Source organism: Phoxinus phoxinus (assembly GCF_949152265.1).
Source record: "Phoxinus phoxinus genome assembly, chromosome: 7".
Classification (NCBI taxonomy): Eukaryota; Metazoa; Chordata; class Actinopteri; order Cypriniformes; family Leuciscidae; genus Phoxinus; species Phoxinus phoxinus.
Window position 1 is genome coordinate 14,695,429 of NC_136882.1, and position 17,731 is coordinate 14,713,159.

Below are 17,731 nucleotides of genomic sequence, written 5' to 3' on the forward strand. Positions count from 1 at the left end.
AAACAGCGTTTTGGTGTTCTGTTGCACATGCACGAATTTAACAACTACTTTGTGACGTTCTACTATAACCGTCGACTACGGGAGACTAGCCGATTTGCCGTAGTCGATAATACGTGACAAATTAGATACGTTTTGTGCGTGACCATGCACTCGCACAAATGCGACCACGTCAAATTTTGACTCGCTCATTCTCAAAAAATGGTTGCAGTCTGGAGCCCTGATAAGTGTGTTACTCTACACATGAGCACTTACCACGCTTGCTCCACCTCGACCTTCGGCCAGTCATGGCGGCACATGTGAGCCGTGATGTTGTTGGGTTTGGTCAACTTAATCAAGGTGCTGAAAATTGGATAGGGTATCATAATCAGGAAGGACAGAACCCAAGTTGAAGCGATGACTTTGTAGGCGTGGGATCGGGTCTGCCATGCACGTGACTTCAGCGGGTTGCAAATGGCACTGTACCTCTCAATGGCTATAGCCACCAAACTGAAGGTAGATATGCAGACGGAAATTCCTGTGATAAAGCAGAATGACATTTTTGATCAAAATCGGTACATTCACAATGCGCAAACTACAGTCAAAAGCTTAAAGATCGTATCTAAATAGTTTATCCACCAGGATATCTGATTCAGTTGCTCTTATCGCTACATGTGTTCACTGCACATCTGTTCTTTTTTCCGATAGCTTGATGCCTTGCAAAATTGAAAGCGACAAATCCTTAATACGTTCTCCTAAAAGTACAAAGCTTTGTGAAAAACATTACTAAATGGCATTCTTGTTGGTGAACGATGTAAAGCGAGATTTCTGACAACCCCTCATGTTTGAGGAATTACTGCCCCGATGCCCCAAGAGCTTTGATCGGATCTCGCCCTCCGCACCAAAGCTCATACCAGGGAAATTGTTCTTTGCTTTACAAATCCCCTTCCTTCTCCGCCTCATCAAAAAAACAAACAGTGAGAGGGAGGTTGCGTTTGGCACTGCGTGTTGGATGTGCTGCCCTGTCGCACTCCGACACTGTGTGGGCCGCGGGCCGCTCGCACACACTCAAGCAAATAAGAGCTGCTCTCTTCTGAACTATGTCATCTCCAGGGCCTCCATCAGACAGTGACCATAATGCTGGAGAAAAACATCCTTTAGAAACTCTATCTGATCGCCGTGCATGCAAGGACAAATCATGACTGTGTAATTGTTTTCGAGTCACCATAGCTGATTAGTTTCTTTTGGCTTTGTGCCCATGACTTTTTTTATTTTTTTATTCGCTACAATATACAGTAGTCCCCTGCTGTCCAGAACAGAACTATCTTAAGGTTGTTGTGTGTTTTTTTCCTTCAATCCATTTGCCAGAAGCCCTTGTGTGTCAAATCTGACCTTGGCATTGTATCGGTTGGTACTGGATGGGCATTGACTTTCAATTAGGGAGGTAGTGATCCATGAAAAAGTGCAGATCAAGCTGGGTGCATTCATACATAAGCCTGCATCAGTGGCTAATTTCTCAAAGCGAGAGTCAGTGCCAATATCTGACATCCAGGTAATTGTATTACAATTAAACAGTAGTCTCACGTAGCAAATTTGAATCAAATAATCTGGTTCACTGGTTCATTTTTACAGTATGTGCTGTTTAGGAGCCAAAAACTGAGATACATGATACAGTGAAACAGTTTATGTAAAGAGATGTACAGGAAATAGCACAGAAATGATTGGAAATGTGTGTAAACTATAGAAAAAGCTTTGGGGAACACTTTATTTCACAGTGTATTTGTTACACGTTACATGCACATAATACATTATGCTACTTACATGCAACTAACCCTGAACCAAACCTGGCAGCACTTTATTTTATAGTTATGTCCCACATATACACTATGTACTTATTATATTGATTACAATAACTGTGTAATAACTAGATACTTACCCTGAACTTACCCTTAAACCTAACCTTAACCCATGTACTTACCTTATATTACCCAGTACTTTGTTTGAAGGTAGGAACGCTGTGAGTACACGTAAACGCACGTACTGTAAAATAAAGTGCAACCCCAAACCCTAACTCAAAAAATATTTCTAAATGTATATAGATGTATAGTTATACTGTAACAAGGACACTGTAAAATAAAGTGTAACCACACTTCGATCATGGATGTTAAATATGCACACAATTATTAAAAAAAAATACTTTTGACTGTATTGATATATAGTTGACATTAACTGTTGTTTGTCAGGTCTATGACAGAGTATTGTTCACATACAGCTAAAAACTGCTTGCTCAGTTTACTCAGTTTACAAAAAAATGTAATAATGCAACAAAGGCCTACTTGAACATTTTGTATTTTGTATCTTGAACAAATATTAATTTCATTGTGCACACTTAGGCCTGGTATCAGGGCTTAGATTAAGCCAGGTTTAGGACTTAGTTCAATTTGGATATTTAAGTAGCTTTTATAAAGGTGCCTTAGAAGAAAAAAAAAACATTACCGATGTGCATCTTAAGACAAAACAATGGCACTGACATAATTATTTTGAGATATGCCAGTCCAAGTTGCTTTCAGCTTAAACAGCTTAAATATGCACTTTAGTCTGAGACTAGGTTTAAGCAACCAGGGTTTAAATTGGTAGAATAAAAGTTAATTAATCCCAATCTATACATGAATCATTGGCATTAACTGAACATGGGCAGAATATTTTTAAGAGAGGGATTTGTTTTCAAAAGATTTAAGAAATCTAAAGCCCTTTTTTATTGGGCTTTACTTCAGTTCAGTTAGGTTCCACATATGTGGAACCAATTGAATTATTTTCAACTAGAGTTATATTTTTGAGTGAATATAAACATAAATGTCCAAAATAATAATACTAGCAATAATTCTTAATCCTTAGGTGTGGCGAGCATCGGCCACTACCACACAGTTCATCAATTCATTTATAATGCTTTTTTTATTGATCATGATAAATTACTGCTGCCACGATTGAGAGGAAATGCATTCAAACACGTCTTTTTCTTTAAAAATCAAGGAAGGCTTGTTTGCACGGATAAGAATGACGTCATTTAAATATTCATGCCACAGCAAGCATTTCAATGACGATTGCACCTGGATAGACTAAATTGAAAAGTGAAAAAAAAAAAAGAATACCTTTCAAAATTTTGAAGGCACATACATATCTGCAGATTTAGGGAATAGTGCTTGAAGCCAGTGCATTTGAAGAAATGACAGTCCATCTTACCCATAAGATAGGCCACAATCTTGCACATAGCAGCTCCAAAGATGAAATCCTCCAGCAGGTTGGGAATAAGAGTGAATGGCATGCAGAAAACAGCCATCATAAGATCACTAATGGCCAGGGAGAGCAGGAATGAGTTGGTCACCGTCCGCATTCGCTTATTCGCCACCAAAACCACAATGATGAGCAGATTACCAAACACGCTCAGCAGGAATATGAGGGAGTATAGCAGTATGCGCAGCGAATCCATGTCTGAAAGACAAAGATCAAATAACAGATCAGCATATTAAAAGACATCCCTGCTTTTGAAATGACAAAATATCAACAATTAAACCTAACCTACTCTATCATGTTTGATACGCAAATTTCTATGATGCCTGACAGTTTTACGCTTTTTTAGCAAATAAAAGTCGTTTTAGTATGGTTCTACAAAATGTCCCCTTTCAAGATGTGGTCTTTTTGCTGTGAAATATTTACTGATTTTTACAACTTTTATATTTTTAGTATTTTTTTAACATGAACATTTACTGGACTGAAACGACTTGATTATCCATACATTTTTTTTAATCATTGTAAATAAATAAAATATGATATATTAGGCTTTTGAGGAATGCTTATTTGTTCCTCTCAATTATCATTGTACTGCTCTTTATTATATGTTTTGTTCCCCAAAATAAAATAAAAACTATGCATTTACATATCATCTTTCTAAGACATATTATTAGGAGACTGAAACTTACATTGCATGTTATGTAAGTACTGTAGTCTGTTATTCTGTTACAAAATTCTGGAGATATAAATATCAGCAACGACACTAAATTGCATATTTTTGCTCAGTTTTGGGTCTGGTAAAATGTATTAAATAATGTTTTTTCCCACCTCAAATATGAGATCATTATTCTTATATTTCATACTATAAGATCCATAAAAGCTATAATGAATCAAGTAATGATACTCAAGCAAAACACACATGCAAACTGTTTTTTTATATTTTTTCCACTAAACTTTTCCAATTAATATATATACAGAAGTCAACATTTGAAGTGGATCAAAACCTTTCATCAAAATTATACATGCATTTTGAACAATACCCATTCTCGTCTTAGGACAACATTGATGAACTTTTTTGATCCACTTAAAATGTTGACTACTGTGTGTATATATATATATACACATATAATTATATAAAAACATATATTTTTTTTTCTTTTTTTTTCTTCTAAATTGTGCACAGAGGAAAGTAAGACATGACCTATAAGAAAAACATTTTAACAATTTGAAGCTCATTGTGACATGTTGGGTAGAGTTTTTAATTTGCAAGCAATAGGACTGGGATTCATATTAGATTAATAAACTGAATGCCTCTAATGGCCCTCAATGCAACCGTGTGGTGGTAATGGAAAAATTCCAGCCATCATAAAATAACATCTCCAGTAAGTATAACAGCTCACTCACACACTTGCTGTGTGTTTTTCAGACATGGCTGATGGATTATGTTTTTTTTAGCTGATCTCTGTGGCCATAAATCTCAATTTTGACACAGAAAACCATTCTTCCTGCTACAGCCTTTCATTTCATTTAAGCAATGAGTTGGAAACTTGATATCTGTAACTGAAATTATGATGTGTAATTGGAAAGTTGATCAATCAGAAGAAACTGAAGTGATTAATGGAGAAAAATTGCAGAATTACAGCAAAACAACATTAGACTATGAATCGTAATTCTGCACGAACGTCATAAACTTCCAATATATTCATGTAATGGGATCATAAACATGGATCCCTTAATTTGCCCGTTCATATTTATATGTTTGAACCGAAAGTTTCAGAGTTTTCAACCCCTAAATGATAGAGATCTATCCATATGGTAACATTATTATATATATACATAAACAGGCTGTGTTGCTGCAAAAAGAAAAAAACAATCTAATACATTTTAAGTCAGGATCAGATAAAGTGTGCATAAATGTTTCATAACTTCAAGAAATATTATGCTAATACTAGACTGTATGCATCTTATCAGAATATGTGCGGTTACAGAGCTGACGTGGATTCAATTAATTTCCGCTGGGTTTAATAAAGACATGCCACTTCATGCTAGACAAGATAAAATCATTGTAATGCCACAGAATAAATACAAAGAAACAGCAAAGCATATTAATGATCAAAGAAGTAGATATGCTATTGTAATTTATATTACATTTCATATAATAAACAATAAAACAAATATAATTATTTGTTTAGTTGGACAGGAAAAAAAGGTTCAGTGATGTAACCAAAGATTCGGGGTACCAAATATATCAGTCATTGAGTCATTATTCTGAATTTGAAATACCCCTTATTGTCTAAAGTGGTTATGGCCTGACATGTGAATTATTCATTAAACTTCCTCTGATAGTGGTAAATTTGACCAGTGGAACACACTGATATACTTTATACTGTGAAACACAAAAGAAGATATTTAAAAAAAATAAACACACACATGCAAACCATTTGCATATGACTGCCCGAGCACTGATAGTTCTACATCATCGCACCATGCCCCGCCCACTGGTGTTCAGTCACTTAACGGCTGACACGTCTACACCGGATGTGAGTGTCGTGTCAAAATAAAATAAAACCCATTATAATCACCGATGCTATCTACACTGCATACTGCAAGTACACATACTGCATACAGTATACTTTCCAAAAGTAAAATAATGTTTGCTTTGGCATGTGACAGTTTGACAATTATCCTTTTAGTTTTAAATGATTTATCCGTGCACATCAATATATATATATTTTTTTTTTTTAAATCCATGTGCCCTTTAAATCTTTAAAACATCTTCACATCCCTCTTGCATCAAAAACTCATCTCTTCTCTTATGATGTGTTTACTGGCGTAAGGGCGGAATCAATCTGTCACTCACATGACATCACAGCAATAGCAAACCACAACCATCCAATGAGAAGCCGTTTCATTCGGATATACAATCCCTATATACAAAGTTCAGTAACACTTTAGTTCAAGGTCCAATTCTCACTATTAACTAGTTGCAGGGACCCTAGAATATTTTATTGGATGAATATCTGAACATGCAATACATCAAAAGAAAGAACAGACCTTCAACTTTTAAGCACAAATAAAAACATTTATTCTAGTGTTTATTCTAGCTGTATTCTCTTTTTTCTTATCAGCACTTGAATGTGGGTCTCATAAAAAAAAAACATTGAGTAAAAAGCTGAGAAAATCACGCTTTGGTCAAAGACTACATCTGGATCGGATTCAGAACAATGATCAAAACACAGATGGAGTAGATTGAGTCCATCAACACCCACAAAGCTTCACAGTCCTATACCTCGTCCTGGATCGACATTTCATTCAGTAACGTTAGGCAGTTTGGATTTATATGCTGTTTAATATTGAAGATCGCGTTATTTTACGTATGCATCTGCATACATGTGCAATCACTTGTTTCTGCTTCTTTTTTGTCGCCATTTTGTACTCAGAAATCTGGAAAATGACAAAAGTAACGCCATTACAGTAATATATTACTGTAACTCAGTAATATAACACATTACTAATAAAAATTATTTTAAGAATTTACCAACACCGAGAGACATTCCAGCACCAGAGAATTCTGAATACTAAGCCTTAATTTTGGGGCCTAACCATCAGACATTGACAAGAAGCCATTTTTTTGGCAAAGTTCTATGTATTCCAGCTGTTTTCCATTACTGCATCTGCAGAGAGCAGTCAATGTGAGCCAGCATGAGCAGGGAGGCTTATGGGATGTGAACAGTCATATCCTGTCTGTGGCTTAGTCAGGCTAAAGCAATCAATCGAGGCCACCTTTGACTACAGTGCAGGGTTCTGCGTGTGCTCCATTACTGATAGCCTGTAGCCTCTAGTCTTAAAGGATTAGAGCCGCCAAAATGCTGCTGACATCCTTAGGACTTTGATCTCATATGACTGGCTCGACTAAAATCGATATAATCTCTCACTTTCCCGTTGTTGCAAAGAATGCATCCGCGTTTATCGAGTACTCTCTGCATGGCACTACTTTCTGTGGGAAGCATTAGCCTCACTATGTGGGACTGGAGAAGCGTGAACTAAACTGTTTGCTGTGAATTCTGTCATAGTTGTGGGCTTCACAGGCCTTGAGATTAGATGCAGTGTGTTTCCCTGGGGTGGGATTGACTTGATTTATGGTTAAAGACAGGGACACACCAAACCAAAGCTAAAGAACTAGCGCTGATGAAAGCCGACTGTGTTGTCGCCTCGTGTCACCTGCGTCGAGGAAAAAAAGCTGTGCTTGAACACACCGAAAGGACTACAGGCGACTGTCAACTAGCACGCACGTTATGCGCCTGTGTGTAATGATTTCTGCAGATATTCATCTATATTCGTCATTCAAAAAGGGAAACCGACACTGTAGGCTGCAGATACACAAACCATAACAAAGCACCGCGTTCTTACTGTTTTAAATATCAATCATGCTGACCACTTTCTTTATTCCACTCGGCTCATGTTATTATGAAAATATTCGTCCTGGAACACTCAGGTGAGATGACGTAAAATAAGAACAGCCTTGTCTTGTCTTCTTTGCACGCTGTTCTGCTATTATTCTCATGCACTCACCCGTTTAGTAAACTGAACTGCCAATCAGAGTTCTCTCTCACCAACGCCAATTCTACGTGTTGAATCGGCCCAAAAATAACAGAAGCCGTCCAACGGTGTGCAACACACCGAACAAATCAAGTCAGTCGACGCTCAAAACCGGACCGACACTGCCAGACGGCCGATCGTCGGCTTGTTGTGTCCCTGGCTTTAAACAACAATATGTCTCCACACCCCACAGAGTAAAGTTGCGGGAAAGATCCTTTCCCTCTTGTCCTTCCTTAAAATTTGTTCCTTCTCCCCCACTTCCTTCCCTTTACACATTCTTCTCTTCACTTAGAAAGATAATTTATAACATTATAACGTTCTATGTCAATATAAGTGAATTAACAGTCATGTTTGGTATCATTTGAAATGTCTCAGTGCGACTGGTACAATGGTCTCTTCTCTACAGAAGTAAACCAAACGGTAATAAGGATTTATAGATACTTTGCTTATTGGGTGTGCACTTTTTCCCAGGGTCTTTCATCCACTCTACCCCCTGTTCCCCGACAAGGGGTGAACTCCATTTGTCTATAATTTTCAATGAAATTTCCTATTGTAAGTTCATTCCCCAAATTGGGGGATGTTTTGTCTTGGTCTGAGTATATAAAGAAATGTCTTCAGAGGTTCGGGGGAAATTTGTAGTCCAAACCTGCCCATCATCAAGACACTCCGTATCATGTATTTTTCTAATGTCAGGTAATTTATACTTTCTCTTTATCTCTGAGCATTTGATGTTATTGTATTGATTATGTAATTGGCATGATCCATTTACCTGACAAATAATAAATTGTTACATTTGGATTCATTCCGACTTACTCTGAAATGATTGATTCTATTACGTTAAGTCCATAACACCATAAGTCTATGCTCAGATTATTAACGGACTAACGCTCAATTTTGTGGAGCATTGGGGCACGCAAACTGAAGCCTTAGAGCTCCGCCTAACACATTGGCATTTATCAATGTACACTTAGACTGAAGACGCTAATAATGGGTTTTCCGTTTAGAGCAACATAATGTTGTTAGACCAATCTAAATGCGGGTGTGCCTCAACCTCTGGTTATTGTAATATTATTCTAAGTAGTGTACGTGGGAAACCATAGCTTGATTATACAAATTTTCCATTAGAAGTAGTTAAGTTGGTCAGCTTGTTTCTATGGTAATGGTCGTGACCTCTGGTTAGATATAATCTTACCTTAATTAAGTGTGTTCAGATCTATGGGGACTAAATAATATATTCTAGACTGAGCAAGTAGAGTATGGCTGTCTAGGATATTAGTCAATCGCCTTTGTCAATGACCAAGACTGGCGAGCTTATGTTTAATAGATCGTATACCCGACCGGTGCGAGACTCAAAGCGTTATAGGAATCCGGATGAACGGATGAAATTTCAATAAAGAGTTAAGAATAATCAAACATTCACCTAAATGTAATGATTAACAAACATCAATTAAACCTTTGTTTTTTGTTTTTGTAGTCAGATGAAACAAATAGGTAATAAAATGACTTTGCCACACTGAAAAGACAGTAATGCACAGAAACCTTCACTTCAGCATCATTTTTTTATACATACTTTTAAAGAATACGGTTACGTGTGAACTGAAAGTAATGTTTTCAGACACTTAACAACATGTCAACTGCAATAAAATGAAAGGTTATAGTTTAAATGTATATTAAATTCAGTTAGGTGAACTTTAAAAGTACTGAGAAACATAACGTGGATTTAGGGGTCGGTTCAGGCTTAGTACCTTGTTATTACCCATTTATTGCAATTACTATAATAAGTACATAGTATGTAAATAGGGAACACGACTGTAAAATAAAGTGCTACCAAAATATTCTTTAATTTCCTGTATGTCATGTACTTAAATATATTTGTAATTGCACAATTGCTATGATAAAGTTGCAATTTAGTACAGTTACAATATATGAACTTTAAATGTAATGTAATAACACACTACAGTTAAAATTATAATCAAGTACTTTACAAGTGATTTAGTATGTTAGTTAACGCATTAAAATAAGTCTTATTTAAAGCTGGACAAAATATAATTTAAACGTACTTAAATTATTAAAATGAATATACTTAGATTATTAAAATGTACTTCAAAGTAAAACATTTATTTTGAAAAAAAGTTATATAATTCTAACTTTTGTTACAAAGTGCCATTTTTAAAAGTATACTAAACTGTGTTTAGTCATGAATGTGTATTCTCTTTCAGGACACTTAAGTGGCCTTTTATTTCATTACCATTATGTCATTGGCAAATAGAGTTTATGTTTTTTTAAATGTACTTTTAATGTTTAAAGTGCAAAACAAGTGTGCATACAGTGCAATTAAGCATACTTATTTTTTTCACAAGGGTTGTTCAGCCAACTTAAATGGACCGCCCACAAAGACCAGAAAAACAGGCTGAGACAAAGAAGAAACATATAAATGAAATCAGAAACACACGCTGGTGAGTGCAATCAAAACTTAGTTATAGAAAAGAATTATGAGGCAATAAGTTAGATTACAGAGAATGAAACGCTTGTTCTCCTTTCACAAATGAAATGTTACAAAGGGACCTTCTAATCCAATTCAACTACTCTTACCTCTGTACTCTTCTCCCTGTGGGTGAATGTCTTCTTCTGTATATTTATACTTTATATCTTGGCGTTTGTGACAGATGATTGCTTTAGGATGATATCTCAACATGTCCTTTCTCGTACAAACCTGCACTGTCAACATTCGCAAGTCACATCGCTATTCAAACCATCCAAGACAGCATGGTGTGTAAACTGCCAATTGCTCGCGTCACACAAGGAACTGACAATTCAGAATGAGATCATTATAAAAACCAAACACTGTTGGTCATTGATGTCTAACCATTCAGGGAGTGATATTACATATAAACCACCATTATGTGAGGGCCTTTTTATTTATTTATTTTTATTTATATATTTTATTTATTTTATTTTATTAACATGGTTATTTTAATGAAATAACATTTAAGGCTTTTTGTTGACTTCAATGTTTATATTTGTAGAAATGGGGACAGATGGGGATATCAAATACACACAATATGGACATCTTGAGTATTTTCCATTAAAAAGAGAGATCATTATTTATTATGTTATTTTAAACCACAATTTATGTAGGTTAATGGGTTAAATGTCATATTATAGCTTGAAGTGCCCTATTTTAAAGGTTCCCAATTTTGTTTTGGGGGGTCTCTTACAATAGATTTACATGAATTCAGGGTCAAAAACTGTTTATTTTTCTCATACATTGCAGAATCACTTCTTTTCCTCACATTTTCTAACAGTTCGATAAAGGATTCAGTCTCTCTAAACCCCTCCTGTTCGAGAGCCTACTCTGCTCTGATTGGTCAGACGGCCCAGTCTCTTGCGATTGGTCTACCGCTTACTGCGTGTTTCGGAAACAGTAACGATGGCATCGTTTATAGCATATATCAAAAATCATCATTTTGAAGTGACTGCAAAGTGCAACCCTAAATGCATAGTGTCCTCTACAGACAGACTCTCTCGAAATAAATAATTTAATAATAATTTAGTTGAAAGTAGATATTTTTGTGATGCGATCATTCATGCATTAGAGGGTTAATCCATTATCATCTGTACAATGCTGTCGAATGCCTTTGGGTTGTTTACACTGTGAACCCCCAAAAAACTAAACTTATAGCGTGAGGTATACCACACTTAAAATTATCTAAAATGTGTATGCAAGATATACAGATCATTAAATCAGATGGATATTGTTTAAAAGTGAACTGAATATTTGTTCTAAGATGGGATAAACTGCAGCTCATGTCATTAAATGCCTTGGCTCTGTGTCCTGTAAACAAAACATTACTATGATTTCTCATCGTCCCTCGTCCATTTCCATCTTCCAACACAGCGCCTCTAGAGCCGCGCAGCTACCGTGTCAGCTGTTGAACTTCCCCTTTCCAAAACCCGGCTATTTCATCAATGCTTTTGGCCTCATAATCAATTCATGGGGAGATTGAACTGGGTTATGAATACAGGTCTCAAAACAGAGAAGCATGAATAATGAATAAAATACAATCAAGAGGAATCAAGATATCATGGAAGTTGGTTGCATGAATTATGAATCTGAGGCCCAATGTGAGTGCATCAATATTTTACACTTGCATAAATTTGTTTTTTCTGACTCGTCAGCGGCATTTTACATGATCAAAGTCATTGTAGGACCAGTGCTATGACTAACTTGAGGGGAATAATTATTTTTCTTAAAGTGTAATTGTTGTAATGAACTATTTCTATTTTTTTTACTTGAATAAAATCAATGAATTCATGTGTTACATTCTTAATTTTTTCAGTTGACAGTCACAGTATAGATGAGCTGCTTTAAGTGGCATGTCTCTTTCTGATATGTATGTGTTTATATTCTAGATTTTCAGTTGTATTCTGTGTGATTTATTTCTGTAATTTATTTATTATTACGTTTAATGCTCTCACCCTAACTGGTCAACCTTTTTTTTAGCCACAGCAATATATTCAAATATAGAGATTTAAAATATCTAAATGATCAAATCCAAGAATAATATGGAGTTTCCTACAACATGTTTACGTATATTAAAGGTTAAAAAAAAAAAAAGGTGCACATCACCTCATTTCTCAAATAGTCTAAAACCACTCATTTGAAGATTCGGGGGCCGGTGACACTCTTTTTCAACTAAAAACAGAGAACTTGTTAACTGAATATGCTAACTTTTTCAAAGTCCAAGTTTGTGAAAACTATACCGTTATCGTCTCCATGCATACTACAAAAATGTTGTGCATTTGTGAAAACGGCGACGGCATGCGCATGTGTGTATTATGAGTTCAATATATAGATGCGTAGTGTTTCTTTACAAAGTGGCATCGCCAACTAGTGGCATGGTATGAATAACTCAGCGTTTTAGTCGTTTTTGCGCATCTGTGTGAACGGGGATCATTTTGACAATTACAATTTTCAGTTTTTAGTACATTGTTATGTAAACGCGCGCTCAGTCTCTCTAAACCCCTCCTTTCCAAAAGCCTCCTATGATTGGTCAGATGGGCCAGTCTGATTGGCCTGCTGCTTAAAGCGCATGTAGGAAACAAAACCAAAGTCGTTTAGGCCTCAGCTACAACTCCAGTGTTTGAGGACGGGTCAAAGTAGAGGTTGTTTGTGAGGACCCAACGAAGACCACAATGAAGACTTTTGGGAAACAATAACTCAAATTAACGTGTGCTTTGATCTTTGAAACTTTGCAGGCCTTTTACATCCATAAACAGCTATATTACACACTAACATGAAAGACAATATTAGAAAAAGCATTAAGGGGCACTATAATTAGATGTATGTCTAATCATTGATTTTGGTAGAAAGCACGACGGTCAGAGAAAGTCAAGTGGTTATCAGTCCTTTTAGGCTGCAGTCAATATTCCCAAAGCGGAGAAGTAATCCATGCTATTTCCTGTTTGTAATTGGTGTCCACAGTGAGGCCAAGTGCCTGTCCGTAATTGAAATAATCATCCGTTTGCTAATTAAAATGCAGGACGAAACACAGGATAAACATTCGGCAACGGATTGTTTTTTTTAAACCATGTACTGTGGTAGGATTTTTTTAGAGATCCACTTTTGGCTATGTGTGTTTTTTGATTATACAAATATGATACTCCAATAGCTATACTAGATTAGAGAGTGCACAGTATGCAATTTTTTCAATATGCATCGAGTTCCCAGATGACCTACTGCATTTGCCAAAAGTATACATCAAAAAACACTACACTGCATACTCTATCCCATAATGCAGTGTGCCTGGCTTCGCCTTCTTTTTCAAGTGAACCGTGTCTTTTCTTAACCCATTTATTTTGACTCATTTTTTTGATCAGACTGTCAAAAGAAAAAACAAGAAAAAAGGCTATTGTTCACTTGCTATTTTTAAAAGATCCCGTTTAAGTGTTGCTGTGGTGTATAGAGTCCTTGAGCTGTGTCCTAGGAGAAATAAAGGGATGTAGCTCATTTCTGCAAGCCGGTGGCCTTCAGTGATCCCACGGTTTGCTCATCTCCATCTGGATCATTCTGCAAACTGCTGTATAGTTCTTCTGTATTTACCAGAATAGGCAATTCAAGGACCTGAGAGACATTCTGTGAGCAAAACACAACAGAAACTAATAGTATTCACCCCGCATCATGACATCAGCTGCTAACAGTCTGTGGAGAAGCAGGGAGCCTTGCAGGTGTTAACTGTAAAAGTGTCAGAGGATGAGATTGCATGTTGCTGAGTAGAAGAGCCCACACAAGTTTACAACTCAACAGTCTCAACAGTCTGAAGTGTCAGGTGAAGTCGTTATAGATGGCAACAATTTTATTTACATTCAGAAAGGTTATTAGAAACATTCAGAAAACAGGTACATGTGTTTATTCAATTAACTTTAAACCTTTGGGCAAGTGAAATCTGTACAGTGTAAGAATTTAGCAGGGATTTGGGGGGAAGTGCCACTGAAACTGAAAAAATTCCATCAAAAATTTAAATGTGGGAGCAAAAAAAAAACAACAACTGTAATTTCCTTCATTTTAACTAACGAGTTATAATTCATTATATTCTATTTCAGCGTTATTTTAGTATTATTTGAATGTTATTTATTAATAGTTAATAGATTGAATTAGCTTTTGTTTCAGGTTTAATTTGTATTTTGTCTTAAATTACTTTAGCTTTTTGTCTTAACTCTTTTCATTTCAGTTTAAGTAATTGTAGTACTTAAGGCAAAATTTCTCATTTTTGTTTACTTTTTGTTAATATTTCTATTGTATTTTATTCCATCTTTAGGTCAATTAACGATTAAAAAAATATATTTTTTTAGTTATTTACTAAGGTTATTGACATAACCTGTCTAGTTATTGGTTAAGTGTAGTTTTAGTTACTTTTTAGTTGTATTAATTGATTCAATTAATCTGTTTAACCCTTAAACATACAGTACACCTCAGGTCTTTAGTGACCCAGGACGTCATTCATCGTAATTCATTGTCACCCTCATTCTCATTCATGTTTTTTTTTTTTTTTTTTTGACATCAACTTTCTTAGTATTCCTCAATCAATTAATTATAAACAATATAACAATATATATATTTTTTTTAATAAAAGAATGTCTGTGTTCCCATTCATTTTTTACAAATTGTATAGGGTCTCTAACGACCCGAATATGTAACAGTGTATTTTTTTTACTGCACAACAGTAATTTAATCTTTGATGACTGAATAAGTGCAATTCACCTTTATTCCACAAGGTGACATTGTCTGATACACAATTATGAAGTGACGTTTCAGGCATTGTTACCGCAGGCAGAAAACAAAAGAATAGGAAGTATTATCAGCAAAACTTGAAATGGTTCAGTGATTTACTGCAGAGAAAGTACTGAACACAATCAAATATTAGTGTCACTGCACTTGATGGTGAATCTGGTGAAGAAGCTCTCAGCGATAAAAACATTGATAATGATAGTTTTGAGAATCTGTTTGAGATCATGATTATAATCCAGATGCTGAATACTGGGAAGTGAGCTCTGACGTCCTCAGTGATGATAGTATAAAACATCTGCTCAAACTGAACCCTTCCGAACTCCAAAAGGTAACAAAATGTGCTTTATTTTATTCTTCTGTGATTGTTACTCTCATATCAGGAGAGTTTTATATTATTGCGAACGGTATTGAGATCCATCCATCCATCCGTGATAGATATAGATCCGAGTCGCTAAAGATCCAAATGTAACAATGATTGGCGAAACATTAATGCATTTAAGGGTTAAAAAATCAATGGCATGATGTATGTTATTATGTGGTTAGAAAAATCCCATAATAAAGGTAAAAAAACTAATGTTAGTCAATTCCAGGAATAAGGAAAGCATGCCCCTTTAAAAACAATTAATAATTTCAAAATTAGTAATTCCTCACTATAAATTACATCAAAAGTAGAAAACGTTATAGTAAAAAAAAAAATCATTTACACACAGTGACCATGAAACACAACAGTAGACGGCATCTATTTTTAGCCTAACTGGCACAGAATGGAAAGCACAGGATTGTGGGATATCATAGGCGGCGAAGGAATTCAAAATTTGATCAGATGAAGATATCTCAGGAGACGGGCTGTGAAGCTAACATTGGATTTGGACATTCTCTGAAGGCAGCATTTTTCAGCTTTTGGATGCAGCCACAGTCTCTTTCCAAACACAAATATGTAAGGATATATAAAAAAAGTAATGCAGTGTGGACACACAATTATAATAAATTTGCTCTTAAGTGACTGGGTAGCAAATGTTCTTGAGTTTATGAACAAATAATTGCTTTTACATGAAAGCCAGAAACATGGGTAATGCCATCATTTGGATTCGGATCCTGTCTGATGCGCTGAAGACAACCAAACAGAACATTTGTCAATTAAGACCATTATACCCGTTTAGGCACATCGTACACTGCAATATTGCAAATTTTTTCAGTGAACAATGTGAACAATTTATTCTGATTTGCTGCCTGCTGAATCACTGCAGCTATGAAGCCATATAGCATCCAAGATGTAAAATATATCCATAGATGTATAACCCACTATGAAGAGAAGTGTAACAGACAGGCAGTAAAGCAGAAAATTATCTCATGATTGGATCCTAAATATGTAAATATGCGTCAATCATCATCACGTCAAGAACTGTCAAGGAAGTTTATTAATCACATAAAACGTTTCTATATTAAGCAAAAGCATGACGTTCTGCTAACCTTTGTGTCCTTTTAAATTACCCTGACGGAGCTTCATCTCTGGAATCTAAATGTTAAGGGCTCATGACTGATGACCTCATCCTGAGAAGACTCAACGGGGGTCTTAACTGAGATCAGAGATCATTGCTTTAAGCCAAATGACTTATACTACCTGCCTTGTTAACACAGCACGTGTTTAAACATATACTCTAGTGCTCACAGGTAGTGTTCATTTCAACATCAGACGACGCTGACTTCATTAACACTAGAACGGCCATGACGGTCATTTTGACCGTTTTGAATTTCATATCTGCAATAACATTGTTGAAAAAATAAATAAATTCTGCTGGTATCTGACTTTTCCTAAAAGTGTCTGTATTTTCATTTAAAATGTTTTTCATATAAATTACACATGGAAAAAAAACGAATTAACATATTTACCTATTTCGGCCATATACGGTCATATTGACTGCACTGAATTTCACGGTATTCTTTTGTTACATTTCCCGCGGTTGACCTTTGTCAACAGAAAAGATCAGTAGCGGTCCAGAGTGTTTGCATATATGCTAATTTCCACAAACAAAAAGTAGATTAGATTAAATTTGTTGATCAGAAATAGGTTAATAATTCCTGACTAAGTTATCTATTTACATAGATATCCTCTATTAGGTCCATATACTAGTTATTATGGTGCGTTCACACCGGACGCGAATAGCGCGTCAGGCGCGAGTGATTTCAATGTTAAGTCAATGCAAAGACGCGTTACGCGCGTAAAATGCGTGTAACGCGTCTTTGCATTGACTTAACATTGAAATCACTCGCGCCTGACGCGCTATTCGCGTCCGGTGTGAACGCACCATTAGACTATTTTCTCTGTTATTATATTAAAATAAAATGTTTTTTATAATTAAATAAGATACTTTTTGTTGTTATTATCTTGTTCTGAGTTATGTTGAATGGATATGGAAATATAGCCTATCTATTGTGAATATGCTATACGGTAGGCTACTACTGATATTATTATTTATAAATGTATAATTAAACTTTTATTATTATTTTTTTTAAGATATCCTAATATAATAAATGCATTAATCTCTCAATTATGTATTTATCATAAAAGATATAGAGTTT

General features: G+C 35.5%; 1 protein-coding gene across 2 annotated transcripts in view; it reads right to left on the reverse strand.

The window, feature by feature from the left end:
• Positions 1–17,731, reverse strand: part of cckbrb (cholecystokinin B receptor b) — a 32,648-nt gene that overhangs the window by 8,603 nt on the left and 6,314 nt on the right. Inside the window, exons 1-3 of one of the 2 annotated variants that reach the window (XM_079619027.1) lie at positions 10,456–10,663; positions 3,217–3,465; positions 253–514 (exon numbers count right to left, since the gene is read on the reverse strand). In XM_079619027.1, coding sequence (XP_079475153.1) covers positions 253–514; positions 3,217–3,465; positions 10,456–10,591 — 647 coding nt within the window. In that variant the 5' untranslated portion in view covers positions 10,592–10,663. Of the gene's footprint in view, positions 1–252; positions 515–3,216; positions 3,466–10,455; positions 10,664–17,731 lie in introns of those variants that run through there. The other variant, XM_079619026.1, reaches the window with a different exon arrangement.